The 16908-nt window shown below is 36.4% G+C and overlaps 1 protein-coding gene across 12 annotated transcripts in view; it reads left to right on the top strand.

Moving 5' to 3' along the window:
* Positions 1–16908, top strand: part of LARP1B (La ribonucleoprotein 1B) — a 135141-nt gene that overhangs the window by 78735 nt on the left and 39498 nt on the right. For 4 of the 12 annotated variants that reach the window (XM_054717741.1, XM_054717738.1, XM_054717740.1 and 1 more), the window contains 7 exons: positions 625–794; positions 1477–1583; positions 5670–5860; positions 6635–6779; positions 11348–11457; positions 12098–12225; positions 14298–14520. In XM_054717741.1, coding sequence (XP_054573716.1) covers positions 625–794; positions 1477–1583; positions 5670–5860; positions 6635–6779; positions 11348–11457; positions 12098–12225; positions 14298–14520 — 1074 coding nt within the window. Of the gene's footprint in view, positions 1–624; positions 795–1476; positions 1584–2143; positions 2173–5669; positions 5861–6634; positions 6780–11347; positions 11458–12097; positions 12226–14297; positions 14654–16908 lie in introns of those variants that run through there. The other 8 variants (XR_008556370.1, XM_028150483.2, XM_028150481.2 and 5 more) reach the window with 8 other exon arrangements.

The raw sequence follows: 16908 nt of genomic DNA, 5'->3' as shown, positions 1-16908 counted from the left end.
CAGAAGTGTTGATTATACAAAAAAAAAAACCCAAAACTAGAAATAACATAAATGTTGATTTTCAGGAGAATGAATACATTTTGATATGTTTGTATAACAACATAATAGTCTGCAGTCATGTGAATAAACCAAAGATATGCAAATATGACTAGTCAAGTCACAAACAAAATATTGACTGGAAAAGCTTTCAAAATGATACATATAGTATGATGTCACTTATATAAAGTTAATTATGGAAAATAATATTACATGTATAATAATTGATAAAACTCTTAAACTTAAGACTCTGGTTATCTATCAGGAGGAAAAGTAAAATGTGATTAGGGAAGGTTAGACAGTGGGCTCCAGGCTGTTTTTCTTTAATAAAAAAAAAGAAAAGAAAACGATACAGCAAAATTAAAATTTAGAAAAGTTAGGTTAATTTGTAGACAAATGATTTTTTTCATTTTTATTCTTATATATTTGAAATGTTCCCAATGAAGAAATCCTTTGAGAGTAGAGAATTTCAGAATTACCCTTTTTCTCAAAGTAAAATATTTTTCTAGCTATCGAAAATACTATTAATAGCTTTTTATTTTGCTGATTTGACTGATGAATTAGCTCAGAAATGGTTTGTTGTTTCAGAAATATCTTCAACAACAACAGTCTGTTCACTGCCAACAGCAGTTCCAGAATCTTCTAGAATTTATCCTGCAAGGACACCCAAAACACCCCGAACACCCAGGTTACAAGATCCAAACAAAACACCAAGATTTTATCCTGTGGTTAAAGAATCAAAAGCCCTTGATATAAAGGTACTCGAAACAACCAGGAATATAAAGCCTGCATTCTGTATCCTTTAACATTACAAAATGAGACTTTCTAGTTTATATCACATTTAAAAATGTATATTTTAGATTGTAAGAATTCGTTAAAAATGATGTTTTACTATAGTGACGTTTTCTTTTCCTTTTTAAAAAATATATTTTATTGATTTTAGAGAGGGAGAGGGAGAGATAGAAACATCAATGATGAGAGAGAATCATTGATTGGCTGCCTCTTGCACGCCCCCTACTGGGGATCAAGCCCGCAACCCAGGCATGTGCCCTTGGCTGGAATCGAACCTGGGACCTTTCAGTCTGCAGACTGATGCTCTATCCATTGAGCCAAACCAGCTAGGGCTATAGTGACATTTTCTTAGGTTAAGGAATAACTACTGTACAGTTGGGTTGTGTAATAAAAGATGATCAGAAGGTATAATGAAGAATTATGCTAAGTTGTATTTCCTTTCATCCTTAGTTTGAAGTCTAGCCAAGGGCCTTGTTTGTTAAGTTTTGTAACTTGTATGTGGTAGTTTGAGTTTTGTGACTTCATGTGATTTCATAATGTGTCATCCACAGTATGAAAATGTTTGAGTTGGTTTACAGTCAGAGGGGTTTAATTTACTTGAGAAGTTCATACTAGTGAAAGTTATTGCAATGTTTGACTTCTGTTTAGAGTCCAAGAAAGAGAAAAACAAGACATAGTACAAATCCCCCTCTGGAGTGTCATGTTGGTTGGGTAATGGATTCCAGAGATCACGGGCCAAGAACACCCTCTGTCAGGTACTGTATTTGTCAAACATCGTTTTCTTCTTGATTTTAAGTTTGTTGAAAACAGTTATTAATTAGATATTTATAAATAACTTACAAATTAATGTTAGCAAATTATAGAACAATGAAAATACTGAAGAGAAACCAAAGAAGGAGAAGTAAATGCTCTTGGGTGAGCTGATCTTTTTTCTAATCTTTATCTGGAAATTTTGATTGATGTATATCCAAGTTTACTAATTCTTTCCTCAGCTGTGTCATCTACAGTTTTTTCACTAATCTTTAATTGACTTCCTCACAAGATGGGGGCTCCTGGGCCTACCTGTACCCAGTGACTTTGCCTTCTATTATACCACAGGGCTTCTTTATCTCTGCTTTCCCTTGTCTCCCACTGCTCCTTCTTTTGAAAGTTCTTTCTTTCTGGCTCTTTGTGATGTGTATCAGCCATGGTATAATCATTGTAGTGAAATTATTTAATGCTGGCTAATGCTTACTACATTCTTTGAGCAGTGCCCCAGGCACTGTGCTAAATGTTTTATAGGCGTTATTTAAATTTTTATATTTGTCTTCTTCAGATAGTAAATTAATGGATGGCAGAACCTCAGTGCCTGGCATATGTAGTACTCAATAAATGACCAGGTGAATGAAACTACCTCTCCCACTTCAAAGCAGATAATGACCTTGTGTGAACAAATGGTGTTGAATATAGAACTACTTTGTATAACTTAACTCTAATTTTCCCATGGTTTATTTGGTTTGCTTGGGGGGTGTCATGAGAAACTTGCTGGGCATGGACCATAGTATTGGTCTTGATGGATGAGTAAGATTTTAACAGGCCAAGGTGGGAAATAGGTACAGGATTTAGAAGGGAGGAAATAACAAAGTTACCAGAAATATAAAAATATATCATGGTGTAGCACAAGGCACATCACTTATATGCAGCTGGAGCCTAAGATATGAGAAGGCCTTAATGGGATTTTATGGGAAATGATTCTTGTAAAAATTATGTCAAGGTTTGATCAGGCCCTTTTGAATATCCTGTTGAGAAAATTGGACTTATTCTGTAGGTAATGGGTTTTGAGCAGCAAAAGTGGTATGATTTAGTTAAATACTTTTGAAACTTTTTGGTTTACGGACCTTTTTAGACTTTAAAAAATGATTGAGGACCTCAAAGAGCTTTTGTTTTGGGAGTTATATAATTCACTGAATTAAAAAGTAAAACTGAAAAAATATAAATATTCATTTTAAAATAATAATAATAAACCCATTATATGTTAATATAATTTAATTTTAATTTGTTGATTTTGTTGAAGTAGAGGAATAAAATTCAGGAAAGGGAGGAATATTTATTAGCCTTTTCAGATAATTTGAAGATATTCTTGTTTGATATTATACCAAAGCTGAATGGGTGGTAGTTTTCTAAAAAATTTAGTTGCAGTGTGGAATATGAAACCATATCAATTACCTTTACATACCAGTGAATTTTTAAAAAATAAATTTTTATTGATTTCAAGAGAGAGGAAGGATGAGGGAGAGAGGGATAGAGACATCAGTGAGAGAGAATCATTGATCAGCTGCCTCTTGGATGCCCCCTACTGGGGATCAAGACTGCAACTGGGGCATCTGCCCTTGACTGGAATTGAACCTGGGACCCTTGAGTCTGTAGACCGGCGTTCTATCCACTAAGCCAAACTGGCTAGGGCAGTGGTCGGCAAACTGCGGCTCGCGGTTTGCCGCTCTGTTGACTGAGTTTGCCGACCACTGGATAGGGGCTTAATCACAAGGAACAACAACAGCCTGTAATTATTGGAATCGAGAGTCTAGGTCAGTGGTCGGCAAACTCAGTCAACAGAGCAGCAAACTGTGGCGCTCGCGAGCCACAGTTTGCCGACCACTGGGCTAGGGCATCTGTTTTAACCTTTAAAGCTTCCAAGGGAAAGCTTATCTGATAAATTGTGGTTAATGTTGGTCATTGTCAGCCTTTGATGTGGTAGCAGATACCCATCTCCCACCTCCCAGCTCTGTGACAGACTGGAAGATGGCTACCCACTTTATGGTGTGGCTTGCTGAAGTTCTGTGTTCTGACTGCTAACTGCCTCTGATCAACAAGGTGCAGCCACAGAGTCTGGTGTCCATTGTTTCATTTCCCTCTGTCTCAATGTCCTATTTTGGGGGCATTCAAAAACAACCGCTCATAGAGGGAAATGTAGAAAACTACCACACATGCCCAAGGAACGATGCAGGCTCAGAAAAGACCGGAGAAGACTTTAAGCTTTCATCCCAGGCTTATTTCCAGCGTAGAAACACCCTGTAATAATAAAACAAACAAACAAAAACAAAACTGGCAAACCCTTGGGAAGAGGGAGAATCTGATTGCTAGAATTACTACATTATAAGAGTCATGTATATTTTACCACTCACAGAGACTTGTACACACAGACTCCTAAAAAAGTAACTACTAATTTCATTAGAAAAGTTTTTAGGTATTAGTGGAAACTGCCAAACTCCTGGGGACAAATACAAGGTTTCCAAAATTTTAATTTTTGCATGAAAGCTCAAATTTTTCCTTGATATTACAGACTAATTTTGTTCATTTTCAAGGAAATGTCTTACGCAAAACAAAATCTGAATAACCATATTTTATTGGTTATTCTCCTAATTAAAAATGGTATTCTATGAAAAAGTCACTTAGTTCAGCTTACAACTTTATCACACACATGCTTTGACTTAAGACATTTCTCTTCGTTCAAGCTGTTATAACTAGTATGCTATAGATTAGGAAGCTTAAACTACAAATCTTCATTTCTCTCAGTTACAAGGGCAAGGTGCCAACAGATCCAGTGTCTGGTGAGAGACCACTTGCAGTTTTCAGATGACCATCTTGTTGTATCTTTACATGATGGAGAGCAGAGAGAGAGAGGGAGAGGAAGCAAGCTCTCTCATGTCTCTTCTTAGAAGAAGGGCACTAATCCCATTTCTAAGAGCTGTACCCTAATGACTTAATTACTTCTTACTACCATCACATTGGGGGCTAGGAATGAAATAGACATTTAGTTCATTGACTTTGATTTGTCACAAAAGTGCTTTTTGCTTCCTTCCATCCCATATTTTTCTAATTGTGATAAAAAAACGCATAACATAAAATTTGTCTTAACTATTTTAAGTGTACTGTTCTGTAGTGTTAAGTATAGTCACATTGTTGTAAAACATCTCCAGAACTTTCTCATTTTGCAAAAGTAAAGTTTCTGCCCCATTTTGTCACACACAATAAGACATACTTAGGGGTTGAGATTTCATGAAAATTTTTTTTGCTTCATCAAGGACATCAGAAATATAGCAATCAATAATACAAGCACTAGTAAGTGAAATTTGGTGGCACTGTCTCAGTTTGCATCAGTGATTATATACACCATTGCTTTAGTATTATCAGTACAAATGTTAACACGGTAAATAGAGCAAATACTATTTTAGATTTGACCTTACAGACTTTTTGGAAACCCCTTTAAGCATCCACAGACCACACATTGAGAACCACCAATTTAGAATAATGTCTTAGGAAGATAACTTTGGTGGAAAGATAGAGGAGGGAGATGGAAAAACAAAGATGACAGTTCCGTTGAAAGCATCAGAAAGTATAAATTTGAATAATGGAGTGCAAAAAAAAAAGAACAGATGGATTTAGGAAATATTTCAGAAGTGGAATTGATTTACAAAATTGCAGGTATGTGAAATTATTGCCTTTGTGCCAGATTTTATTCATTATTTTCACTTACTCAATTTACATCATTAGCCTAATTACTCAAGAAAACTGAAAAATTTTCTACCATAAAAAATTATCTAAACTAAATAATGGATCTAGAAGAGGAATAAGCTAGCTATTCAGTTATCTGCTTCTAGTTATTATTTTAGGTTCAGAATTTGACTTTTTAAATCAACTTCTGAATTTACCTGCGTGTTGAGCATAAATAGCAATTCATATGTAGATCTATATATCGTTTGTTTAGGAGCATTTTGGGGACTAATGTCTTTTCCATTGCTCATATTCTCAGTAGTGAGCCAGTAGTGCAAATCGTTTTAAACACTTGGTTCTTGATATTTTAGTTTGAAGGCTTTCCCCCCCTCCTCAAACAGCAGTTCAAATGCTTCACCTTCAGAAGGTGCCCAACTCATAGGAAGTTATGGATGTACTCCTCACTCGTTCCCGAAGTTTCAGCATCCTTCTCATGAACTTTTGAAGGAAAATGGCTTTACCCAACAAGTGTACCACAAGTATCATCGAAGATGCCTAAGTGGTAAGATGCTTGTCTTTTACATAGCTATGTTTAAAAATAAAATGTAATTCTAAAAATTTCAAATTGTGACATTTAATATTAGGTTAAGATATTCTTTTATTTGTTATACTTATAGTTACCTTAATTAAACATGTTTATATATATTCTTAGGTATTTTGTAGCTTAGACACATATCCTATATAATAAAAGCCTAATATGCTAAGTGTCCAGTTGGCTGTTCAACCAATCAAACCGTAATATGCTAATGATATGCTCAAGCCACTCCACCGCTCGCTATGACAGGCACTGACCACCAGGGGGCAGATACTCCAACTGGTAGGTTAGCTTGCTGCTGTGGTCCGGCCAATTGGGACTGAGTGAGATGGGACAGAGACACCCTGGAGCCCTCCTGCAGTCCCTCCCTGGCTGACCATCCTCCAGCATCCCTCCCCGGCCCCGATCATGCACCGGTGGGTTCCCTTGGCCTGGCCTGCACCCTCTTGCAATCCGGAACCCCTCAGGGGATGTCAGAGCCGGTTTTGGCCTGATCCTGCAGGCCAGGCTGAGGGACCCCACTGGTGCACAAACTCGTGCACCGGGCCTCTAGTTAAGAAATAAAGTTGACCATATTCTTGTTACTTTTGGCAAATGCTTAAATTTATTTAGAAGAAACCCAAATACATTTTGAGGATTAATATGTTTCAGCTTTCTTTAAGTTATGTAAAACATCTGTTGTTTTGCCTTTATTAAGTTTCTTTACTTTAAAAAATGTTTTATCATTTTAACTTTTTCCAGACAGAAAGCGCTTGGGAGTTGGCCAGTCTCAAGAAATGAATACTCTCTTTCGTTTCTGGTCTTTTTTCCTCAGAGACCACTTCAATAAAAAAATGTACGAGGAATTTAAACAACTTGCTTGGGAAGATGCAAAAGAAAATTACAGGTCCAATATTTTTCTGTATTTTACACTTGGAGAGATTTTTTAAAAATAAAAGTAGCCCAGTTTTGAACTGTGAAAGTAGCCTGCATAACCGGAGGGAAGCTGTCCTAATGTCTGTTGCTGCATAGCAAAGTACCCCCAAGCTCAGAAACAGCAAACATTTAATAGTCCACAGTTTCTATGGGTCAGGACTCCAGGAACAGCTTAGCTGGGTCGTTCTTGTTCAGTTCTCTAATGAAATTGCAATTGAAGTGTTGGATAGGGCGACAGACTTGACTGGCTGGAGGATCCTCTTCAAGCTCACTCACATGGTTATGGGCAGGAGCTTTAGTTCTTGACCATACAGGCCTCTGCTTAGGTCATCTTACGACATGACTCAGAGCTGATGAACGACAAAAGAGGGAGAACTTCTAAGAGGGAAGCCTCAGTGCCATGTATAATCTACACTTGAAAGTGACATACTATCATTTCTGCCACATTGTGTCATTCGTAGACCCACCCTATACAGTGTGGGAGGGTATTGTACAAGGTTGTGAATACCAGGAGATAGGATCATTTGGGATCATTTTAGGGATGGCATAAAGGCCAAATGAAATTTGAAAGATTTCTCTCTCTCTTGTTCACCATTACCAACTTCCCTTGCATGTGCATATATGTCCCCAAATTAATACGTGCTTGAGCCAAGAAAAACTAAGACCTCTCATGACCTGATTTACCTGTCCAATCTCATTTTTCCTGCAGTTAGTTCTCTAGGCAGCAGTGATACTAACTACATGTTCTCTGAGTGAACCAAGCTCTCTAGCATCCAGATTATCTTTAGATATTCTTACCTGTTTGTTCTTTTCTTCCTCCCTCTGCTTGACTAACTCATTGGTTTTGTCCAGTTAAACCTTGCTTTTTTTTTGGAGAAATGTTCAGGGGTAATTTTGAGAGTGCCTATAAGGCTGAATTGAGACCAGATCAGGAGAGTGAGAAAGAACACTTAGTGGACTACTACAAGCTATTTATTCCTGGGTAAAGTGAGAAAGAAGTAGGGATAGAAGAAAAAAGATAATTTTCCTCTCAATATTTTCTAGATTTACCCATCTTCAAGGTCTAAAAATGGGTTCCTCTTGTAAATCTCAAATAAAAATATATTGTTAGCCCTAGCTGGTTTGGCTCAGTGGTTAGAGCGTTGGCCTGTGGACTAAAGAGTCCCAGGATTGATTTTGGTCAAGGGCACGTGTCCGGGGTTGCAGGCTCAATCCCCAGTAGGGGGTGTGCAGGAGGCAGCCGATCAGTGATTCTCTCTCATCATTGATGTTTCTATCTCTCCCTTCTTCTCTGAAATCAATTTTTTTAAAAAAAAGGTATTGTGATCTTTAAGAGGGGAAAATTTGCTGCAAGAAAATTTTTTAGAAAACATTACATTTGCACTGACTTGTAAAAATAAAGCCCATTTAATTTAGTTTGCATCTAGAATCCTTATCTTGGTAAGGAATGACAGGCACATGGCATGTGTACCTAACTCTATTTTCCTCTCCTCTGTCCATTGCTGACATCTCTAATCAATCCAGCAGTTTTAATATTGCTCTTGAATTCAGTAGTCTTTCTTTTATCACAATTTTAATAGCTATTGCTAGCTAGTTTACCAGATTTGACACAAAAGGCAAACTTGGCCATTTCTGATCTCGATGTTCTCATTCACAGTGTGGTTTATAACCCATTGAAGAGTTGAGAAATCAATTTAGTGATTCTGACTTGCTTAAAAATATACAGTAGAAAATACAGTAACATAGTAAAATTAAGTTGTTTCATAATTCATACATATGTATAAATTTAAGAGTAGTTTGAAAAACTTATATGTGCTTTTATATACACACAGTGTATATGAGTGTTGTATTGACTTGTTCACAAATTAAAATATTTTTCTTACTATTAAACTCAGAAGAGTTTGAAAGCCATTGTTATAATTAATTTCAGCATATTTTGCTATTTAATAAGCAAACAACTTTTCTGCAGAACTTACTAATACTTTTCTGATCCCATTCCTACCCAAGTCTAGGTTGGGAGTTCCTCCTCTGTGTACATTTCTAATAGCTTTTTAACATCTTTTATAATTTTGGGTCTATTTCTTCAGTGTTCATGACTAGACTGGATTAGCTATTTCTTAGGAAGTATAGCATAGTGGTTCAGCACTGGGAGGCTTTGAAATGAGACCTAGTTTTGAGTTCTAGCCCATTAATTTATTGTGGCCGTGTCAAATTTTAATCCCCCAAGCTTTAAGTTAGTTATAAAGTTGGGAAAATTATGGTAGATACCCTTGTAAGGTTATTGTGAAGATTAAACAAAACATCATGTAAAGGACTGATACATAGTAAGTGCTCAATGAGTGGTTATTATTATTAGGAAGAAGATTTTTACTAAATATATCCATTGACAAGAAGTAACATTAAGATGGTTTCAAGAAGGAGGAAGAGAAATAACATTTATTACATATCTTCAATGTGCCAGCTATGGTCTAAGTGCTTTACAATTAGTATCTCATCTATTCTTGAAAAGTAGGATATTTTAATCCCTATTTACAGGGATATAGTTATAAGCCTAGAATTTAAATATTGTTCTTTCTGGTTCTTAGTCTTTGAGCATCTCACAGTGAGGGGTATGTGAATAAATGACAACTAAGATGCTGGTCACTTGCTCTGCTCTTCATCTAGCAGTTATGCTGCATATTTGGGTTGTGTTATTAATGTTATACTTTTGGTCTTTGGAATTGATTTGCTAAGATATAAGAGTAAAACTCAAATGTTGTAGTAGTCTATTAGTTATTTCCAATAATCTAAAAATTCTAACATTCCTCTAAAGTATTAATCTGATAAAAACCAAAAGTTCTAAATTCTGCTTTTCAGAGAGAAAAGAAGAAAGGGGCTTAGGCTTCACCCCCAAAGATGGTGATTTTAATGGTTTGCAGTGGAGCCTGCGCATCAGTGTTTTTTAAAAGCTCCTTGATGATTCTTATATGTAGACAAGGTTGAGAACCACTGATATTAATGTAATATGATCCCTTAAGAAGAGAGTCAAGGCACATTTGTTATTCTGAGCTGGTGTTCCTTTAATCCTTAGTTCCCTTAACCTTCAGTCAAACAAGCTCAAAGAGTAGCCTCACTTATGGCAACCAGAGCACAGGGCTCCAGTTCATCTGTGGGTGTGTAGTTGGTAGTCCTACATTTCTCTTGGCAGGTTGATATTCCTCTGGACTATTACTCTTTATTTTGTAAATAAGCTAGTTACAAAACACACACCCACACACACACACCCTTCTTCTCTAATACACTGGGGCATCCAGAATGACAAGGATTTTAAAAATGAGGAATCTTTTGTGGCATATTTTAGTTGAGTGAGCTAAACATGGCCCTTACACTGCTGTCCTGTTGATTTTGTCTGCTTTCATGGGTTTTACTCTCACCGTTAGTTGGAGGTTGAGCCCATGTAGTTTGCTGATCCACTATCCACAACTTGTCTCAGGCTCCCTAGGTAGTTTTTTGTGGCTCTTTTTTTTTTTTTTTTCCTAATCTTCACCCGAGGATATTTTTCCATTCATTTTTAGAGAGAGTGGAAGGGAAGGGGAGAGACACAGAGAAACATCGATGTGAGAGAGACCCATCGATTCGTTGCCTCCTGCACGTGCCCCGACCAGGGCTGGTACAACCCAGGTACCTGCCTTTGACCAGAATCAAATGTACCTACAACCCAGGTACCTGCCCTTGACCAGAATCAAACCCAGGACCCTTTAGTCTGTGGGCCAATATTCCACTGAGCCAAACCGGCTAGGACTCCAATTCTCTAGGTACTTAAAGGAGAAAAACAAGGACATTTGTTTTCTGATTTATTTAGTGATTACAATTCTTTTAGCAAAATGTCTTTTATGAAATGTACTTTATCAAATGGGTCAACAACGCCTAAGGTTTAGAGCATAAGAGTATGGTCTTTATCTCTCTAGAGTAAAGATTATGTTCAAGAATATTTAATACTGAAACCGGTTTGGCTCAGTGGATAGAGCGTCAGCCTGCGGACTGAAAGGTCCCAGGTTCGATTCCGGTCAATGGCACGTCCTTGGTTGCAGGCACATCCCCAGTAGGGGGTGTGCTGGAGGCAGCTGATCGATATTTCTCTCTCATTGATGTTTCTAACTCTCTATCTCTCTCCCTTCCTCTCTGTAAAAAAAGAATATTTAATACCATGCACAAACACACCATTATAAACCTTGGTTTGGGAAAAATATAAAAGATTCTCAATTTATCATTAAATCTTTTGGCTAGTTCCTCCAAAGAAGTTACATTCTCGTTGTTCAAGGGTTCCTCTCATTCTCCATGTTCCCAGTGTACCTCCAGGAGGTGCCATGGCTGAGTCAACAAAAACAGCAAAGCCAACTATGGATTACTAGTTACTGCTTCAACTCAACATCTGTATATTGAACATTTTTTTTGTTTGGGGTTATTTGTGCCATATTTGCTTGTATCAATGCTGTTAAATATGAGATATTGATATTGTCATGGCAAAAAAATTATAAGTATTTAATTTCTCTTTCACAGGTATGGATTAGAATGTCTTTTCAGGTTTTACAGTTATGGACTGGAAAAAAAATTCAGACAAGAAATTTTTAAGGATTTCCAAGAAGAAACCAAAAAAGACTACGAATCTGGTAACAAAACAAAAAATAACTTATTCTATTTATTCATTGTAAACCTGAGTGTCAATGAATAGGAAATTTATAACTTTTTCCTCAAGGCAGACCACTTAAGATCTTCAGGCCACTATTGTGGTGCTTGATGAAGGATGGGGCACCATAAGGAGTAAGACCTTTCCTATGAGGAGTTGTATTTGTCATTATTCACTTGACAAATGTGACTACTCACTGATATTCTCTTACACAAAATTTCTGTAGCATCAGTGTATGTGCCTGGAATGGTGGGGCAGCACAGTGGGTAAGAGCGCAGGCCCTGGGCGAGGTCAAAGTCCCATTTCCACTGCTTAGTAGCTATGTGATCTTGGACAAGTTACTTAACCTTGTTAGTGTCAGCTTATTCATCAGTAATATATACAAAAGCAACTATATTCCAGGGTTGTATATCCTTCAGATTATTTTAATATGTAATAAACCACTGTATATAGCAAATGCTCAATGTTAGCTGCCTTATTCATTAAAATGTCTTATTCTCAAGGCCTAGGTAATGTGTGTATTGGAAGGTAAATGGTTTATTGCTGGTAGGATTATGTTCAATATAAATAATTTTTTAAAAATTTCTATATAACTTATTATGTATATTCTTTTCTGTTATTAGGTCAATTGTATGGATTAGAAAAGTTTTGGGCTTATCTAAAATATTCTCAATCTAAGACACAGTCTGTTGACCCAAAACTTCAGGAATACCTCTGTAGCTTTAAGAGGTTAGAAGACTTCCGTGTTGATGTAAGTTTTAAGTCCTTTCTTCTATATTGCTAATTTTATTTTTAACTTTTTATTTTGAAAATTTAACTTTCCAGTTTTGAAATCAAATTTTAAAGCAGGTACAAAAATAGTACAGAGAATTCCCATATACTCTTTTACCTAGAATTCCCAAATGTTAACATCTTACATAACTACAGTGCAATTGTCAGTTCACTTCAATTTTGGTATGTTTCCTATAGTTAAACAAATTATAGATTTAGTAACTTTTATGTGGATATGTTGCAAATTTCCCACTTAGCAGCTTGAAATTTTTTCACTTTTTATATATTTTTACTAGAGGCCTAGTGCACGAAATTCGTGCACGGGGGGTGGGGGGGGTCCCTCAGCCAAGCCTACACCCTCTCCAATCTGAGACCCCTTGAGGGATGTCCGACTGCCCGTTTAGGACCCTCCCCTGCAGGCCCAGTAGGATCGGGCCTAAGGGGGCAGTCAGACATCCCTCTACAATCCAGGACTGCTGGATCCCAACTGCTCGCCTGCCTGCCTTCCTGATTGCCCCTAACCACTTCCGCCTGCCAGCCTGATAACCCTCTAACCACTCCCCTGCCAGCCTGATTGATGCCTAACTGCTCCTCTGCCAGCCTGATTGCCCCTAACTGCCCTCCCTTGCAGGCCTGGTCCCTCCCAACTTCTCTCCCCTGCTGGCCATCTTGTGGCGGCCATCTTGTGTCCACATGGGGGCAGCCATCTTGTGTGTTGGAGTGATGGTCAATTTGCATATTACTCTTTTATTAGATAGGATAGTTTTTGTAACATATGCTGATATAACATGAATCTAGGGTTCCCTGCATAATAAAATTAGGCGAGAATGTTAGGTGCATCTGTAGAGATAATAGGATAGACTTTATACAATGTGATTTTAAAAGGGAAAGGAAAGCATTAGAAAAAGAATGGGATGAACATAAAAAGATAAAGAAAAAGGATGAAGAAGATAGAGAAGTCAGGAAAGATAAAGCATCAAAAAGTAGAAAATAGAGGTGAAAGGAAGGCTAGGTTCATCACTACTTAGTACTGTAATCTGTCTTGAAATTTTGTGTCTAAATGGATTAGATCAGTGGTCGCCAACCCTTTGGACCTCACGGACCACCGGTTGGCGACTGCTGGATTAGATGGCCCAGGGATGGAGTTAATGGAATGAAGAGCTGTGTTTCTAGAGTGGCCTAACCAGTTCTGTCACAGAGACATCCCTGCTATCTTTATAATAGTGATGTTTGTCCTTTCTGAAGTGAAGCTAAGAATTCAGGCCTCCACTTTCAAATACAATAGAATATTGGTGAAGGAGGTTATGGTCTTAACTTGTCTTCAAATGAAAATATTTGGTTGTGTGTCATTTTGAGCTCTAAAATCTTGGTTACTATAAAGGCCTAAAAGACTGATTTTTTAAAATGCAGGATACCTTTCTACTGCCTGCCTCTCTGTGCTTGCAGTCTGAAGGGGCTGGATATTTATGTTTGAAAGTGTTTAAATTTAGTACTATCAATAATGCTCTCCAGTCCTTATCCTAGAAATTTGAGATAAACCTTCAAACTTGCTAAATGTGTTTGACTTGGTATCTCCCACCTCCCCACCTCCCCCTCCCCCCCCCCCCCCCGTTGCTTCCATTTATCTGTTTGTTAAACATTACCATTTAAGCAAGCCTAGGATAGGAGGTTAGGGCTGAGGAAGGGACTAGAGTTATAAATGCTTAACATTTGACAGAAGTTGAATAAAGATGGAAAATAACCCCTGTAAAACATTTTCTTGAAGCAAGGAACCCAAGCTTACACTTATGCCCTGCTGTGTAGTTCAAGCCCTAAAACATAAGAGAAGCTTGATAAACATGTGTTAAGTGAAAGAATGAAAAAATACTAGCGAGATGATTTAGTTGGGAGGACATTCAAGTTAATACCTTAAATTGCTGTTAAGTTTTTTGTATACTAATAAAATCTGCTGAAGCACAAACAGTTTCCTCTTTGTTGGAAAAGTCTGGCCTTAGATTTTAAATGGAGGAAAAATAGTATAACCATTACTGTGTTGTCTTTCATAATTTGCAGCCCCCTATTAGTGAGGAATTTGGAAGAAAAAGACATTCATCTACTGGTTCAGAGAGTGATCATCATAGACTTCCATCTCATTCCTCCACAAAGTCACCAAATGCTGCTAAGCCTGCATCTGCCAGTCAACTTCAGATTCCAATAAATTCTCCCAGAAGGAATATGTCACAGGAGTCCAGTGACAATTCACACCAGAACAGTGCTGCCTCAGTCTCCACAAATGGTGAAATGTCTGAGAAGTAGATGCTTATGAAAGTTGCTTGCCCTTGAAATCAACATTTACATCGATATTTATTTGGGAAAACCTTCTGATGTTTAACTGTGATGATCAGAAAAAAGAAAAAGGAAGAAAAGTGGTACCATTTTTTTTCCATAGCAAGATAAATTCTAAAAATGTTTTCCCTGACTTCATGAACAGGATAGTTTTGGTGATCTATTATAGAGATCCTCTAGTAATGAATAGGTCTCAGTATTTCTTTTTCAAGGCCATTGTTTACAAGAACAGCATTCCTTAAATATATTCAAAAACAACACAAGGAATGCCTAACATTTCAGGTCATACTTCTTAAAGAAGATATAGTATGTTGTATTCATCTATAGAGATTTCTTAAAGAATCTAATTACCCCACTATCAATTCATATTTGAAATTAAAAACAAAGGAAGATTACGTAAATATTTTTTAATTCAGAAAAAGAATATGAAATGATACATTTGCTTTTAGATGTGTAGTTTAAAGAAAACCTTTTTTTGTTTTTTGTTTTAACGAAAGTAGAACTATATTGCAGTTATATTAAAGCATAAGCACTTTGGATGCGAGATTTTACTTTTTCCCCTGTGAGTTTAACCTCATGATTTCTATAGTTATTGTGTTGGTGTGGAGTATTGTGAATTGGCATTAGCTGGTTACATATTAGGAGTGATTTACTTTTTGTGATTCTACATAAACCTGCAAAAGCAATTGAAAAGTACTGAAAACTGGGTTGAAATATTGTCCTAAATTAATTAAATCTTGCACTGTTTTGAATGCATCAGCTCTTTGTACATCTGCAGGTGGGTATATCACAAACAGATTACCTTCAATTTAAAAGGAGCATTTAGATTTCCTTTTTGTTTCTTTTAGTTTTTTATGCTCGTATTTTCAAGAGTTATAGTACATTGATTTCTAATTTTTATTGCTATTGCAGCTGATGTAAATGATAGTTTCAGTTTTTGTGGGAAGTAAAAAATAAAGCACTTATTCTAAGTTATTTGAATTGATTTTTAATTACTTTTGTTTAGCTATAATATTCAAATATTATATTTTGTGAATAAAGTTTCAGTTATAAACATATCCATTTTTATTTAGCACATATTTTCTTGTATTGGCAGTAGCAGCTGGTTTAATACACTGAATTTATTATTTTCTTTTTGGTGTCTCGATCCTATAGAATGGCAACATTGAAATACATATAATCTTGTTTGAATAAATGGGCTATTTGGTAAGAGATGTTCATTAGATTATTTCCCATGCATAAATAATAATTTTCAGTTTTATAATATTTAATATTTGGGGGGTCATTTTGATGTTTTAATTTTAAGAAACAGTCAAATTTGAATATTTAGAAAATAAAATAAATTTTACTTAGAAAGAGTTTTGGATAGACAATGCAAAACTAATGGATTAGGATAATAAGTGCTTAAATGTTTTCTAGTGGATATGTAGCTTTGGCTTTTCAGTAAGATTTCCAAACCATGCTTATTCCCTTTAAGTCATCTCTTGAAATGATCTAAAAATTTTCTCTCAATATCCCTTTTGTGTTGAACACATACATCTGAAACCTGTATTTAATATAAGATTTTGTACTTACCTAAATTTGATTGGAAAATTGTATGTTTTATATGAAAATATAGTAATCAAGAATTTTGTGATGTGTAATAAATTAGTAATTTTATCACATTTTTATTATAAAATTAATGTCTGTACATTGCGGAACTTAGAAAAGCACAAAGAATAAAATAAAGTACCTTTTTAAAACAGAAAAAACAAAATTGGTATCATGCTATACATATAGCATAATAATCTGTTTTCTCACATGGAGGTGAGCCTTTTACTATTTTTTGATGCCATTAATATTTCTAGATTGTGGGAAGGTTTGGGCTCTTATAATCGGCAATTAAATAACATCTCTATAGATAAATCTTTTTTTTTAATTTTTAATATCTTTATTGTTTAGGTTATTACAGTTGTTCCTCTCCCCCCCGCCCCCCCCCCATAGCTCCCCTCCACCCGGTTCCCACCCCACCCTCTGCCCTTACTCCCCCCCCCCCCACTGTCCTCATCCATAGGTATACGATTTTCGTCCAGTCTCTTCCTGCACCCCCCACACCCCTTTCCCCCCAAGGATTGTCAGTCCACTCCCTTTCTATGCCCCTGATTCTATTATATTCACCAGTTTATTCTGTTCATCGGATTTTTTATTGACTTGATTTTTAGATTCACTTGTTGATAGATATGTATTTGTTGTTCATAATTTTTATCTTTACCTTTTTCTTCTTCTTCCTCTTCTTAAAGAATACCTTTCAGCATTTCATATAATACTGGTTTAGCGGTGATGAACTCCTTTAGCTTTT

The sequence above is a fragment of the Eptesicus fuscus genome, chromosome 6 (assembly GCF_027574615.1).
Source record: "Eptesicus fuscus isolate TK198812 chromosome 6, DD_ASM_mEF_20220401, whole genome shotgun sequence".
NCBI lineage: Eukaryota > Metazoa > Chordata > Mammalia > Chiroptera > Vespertilionidae > Eptesicus > Eptesicus fuscus.
The sequence above is the reverse complement of the archived record's forward strand: the minus strand, read 5'-3'. Positions and strand labels throughout refer to the sequence as shown.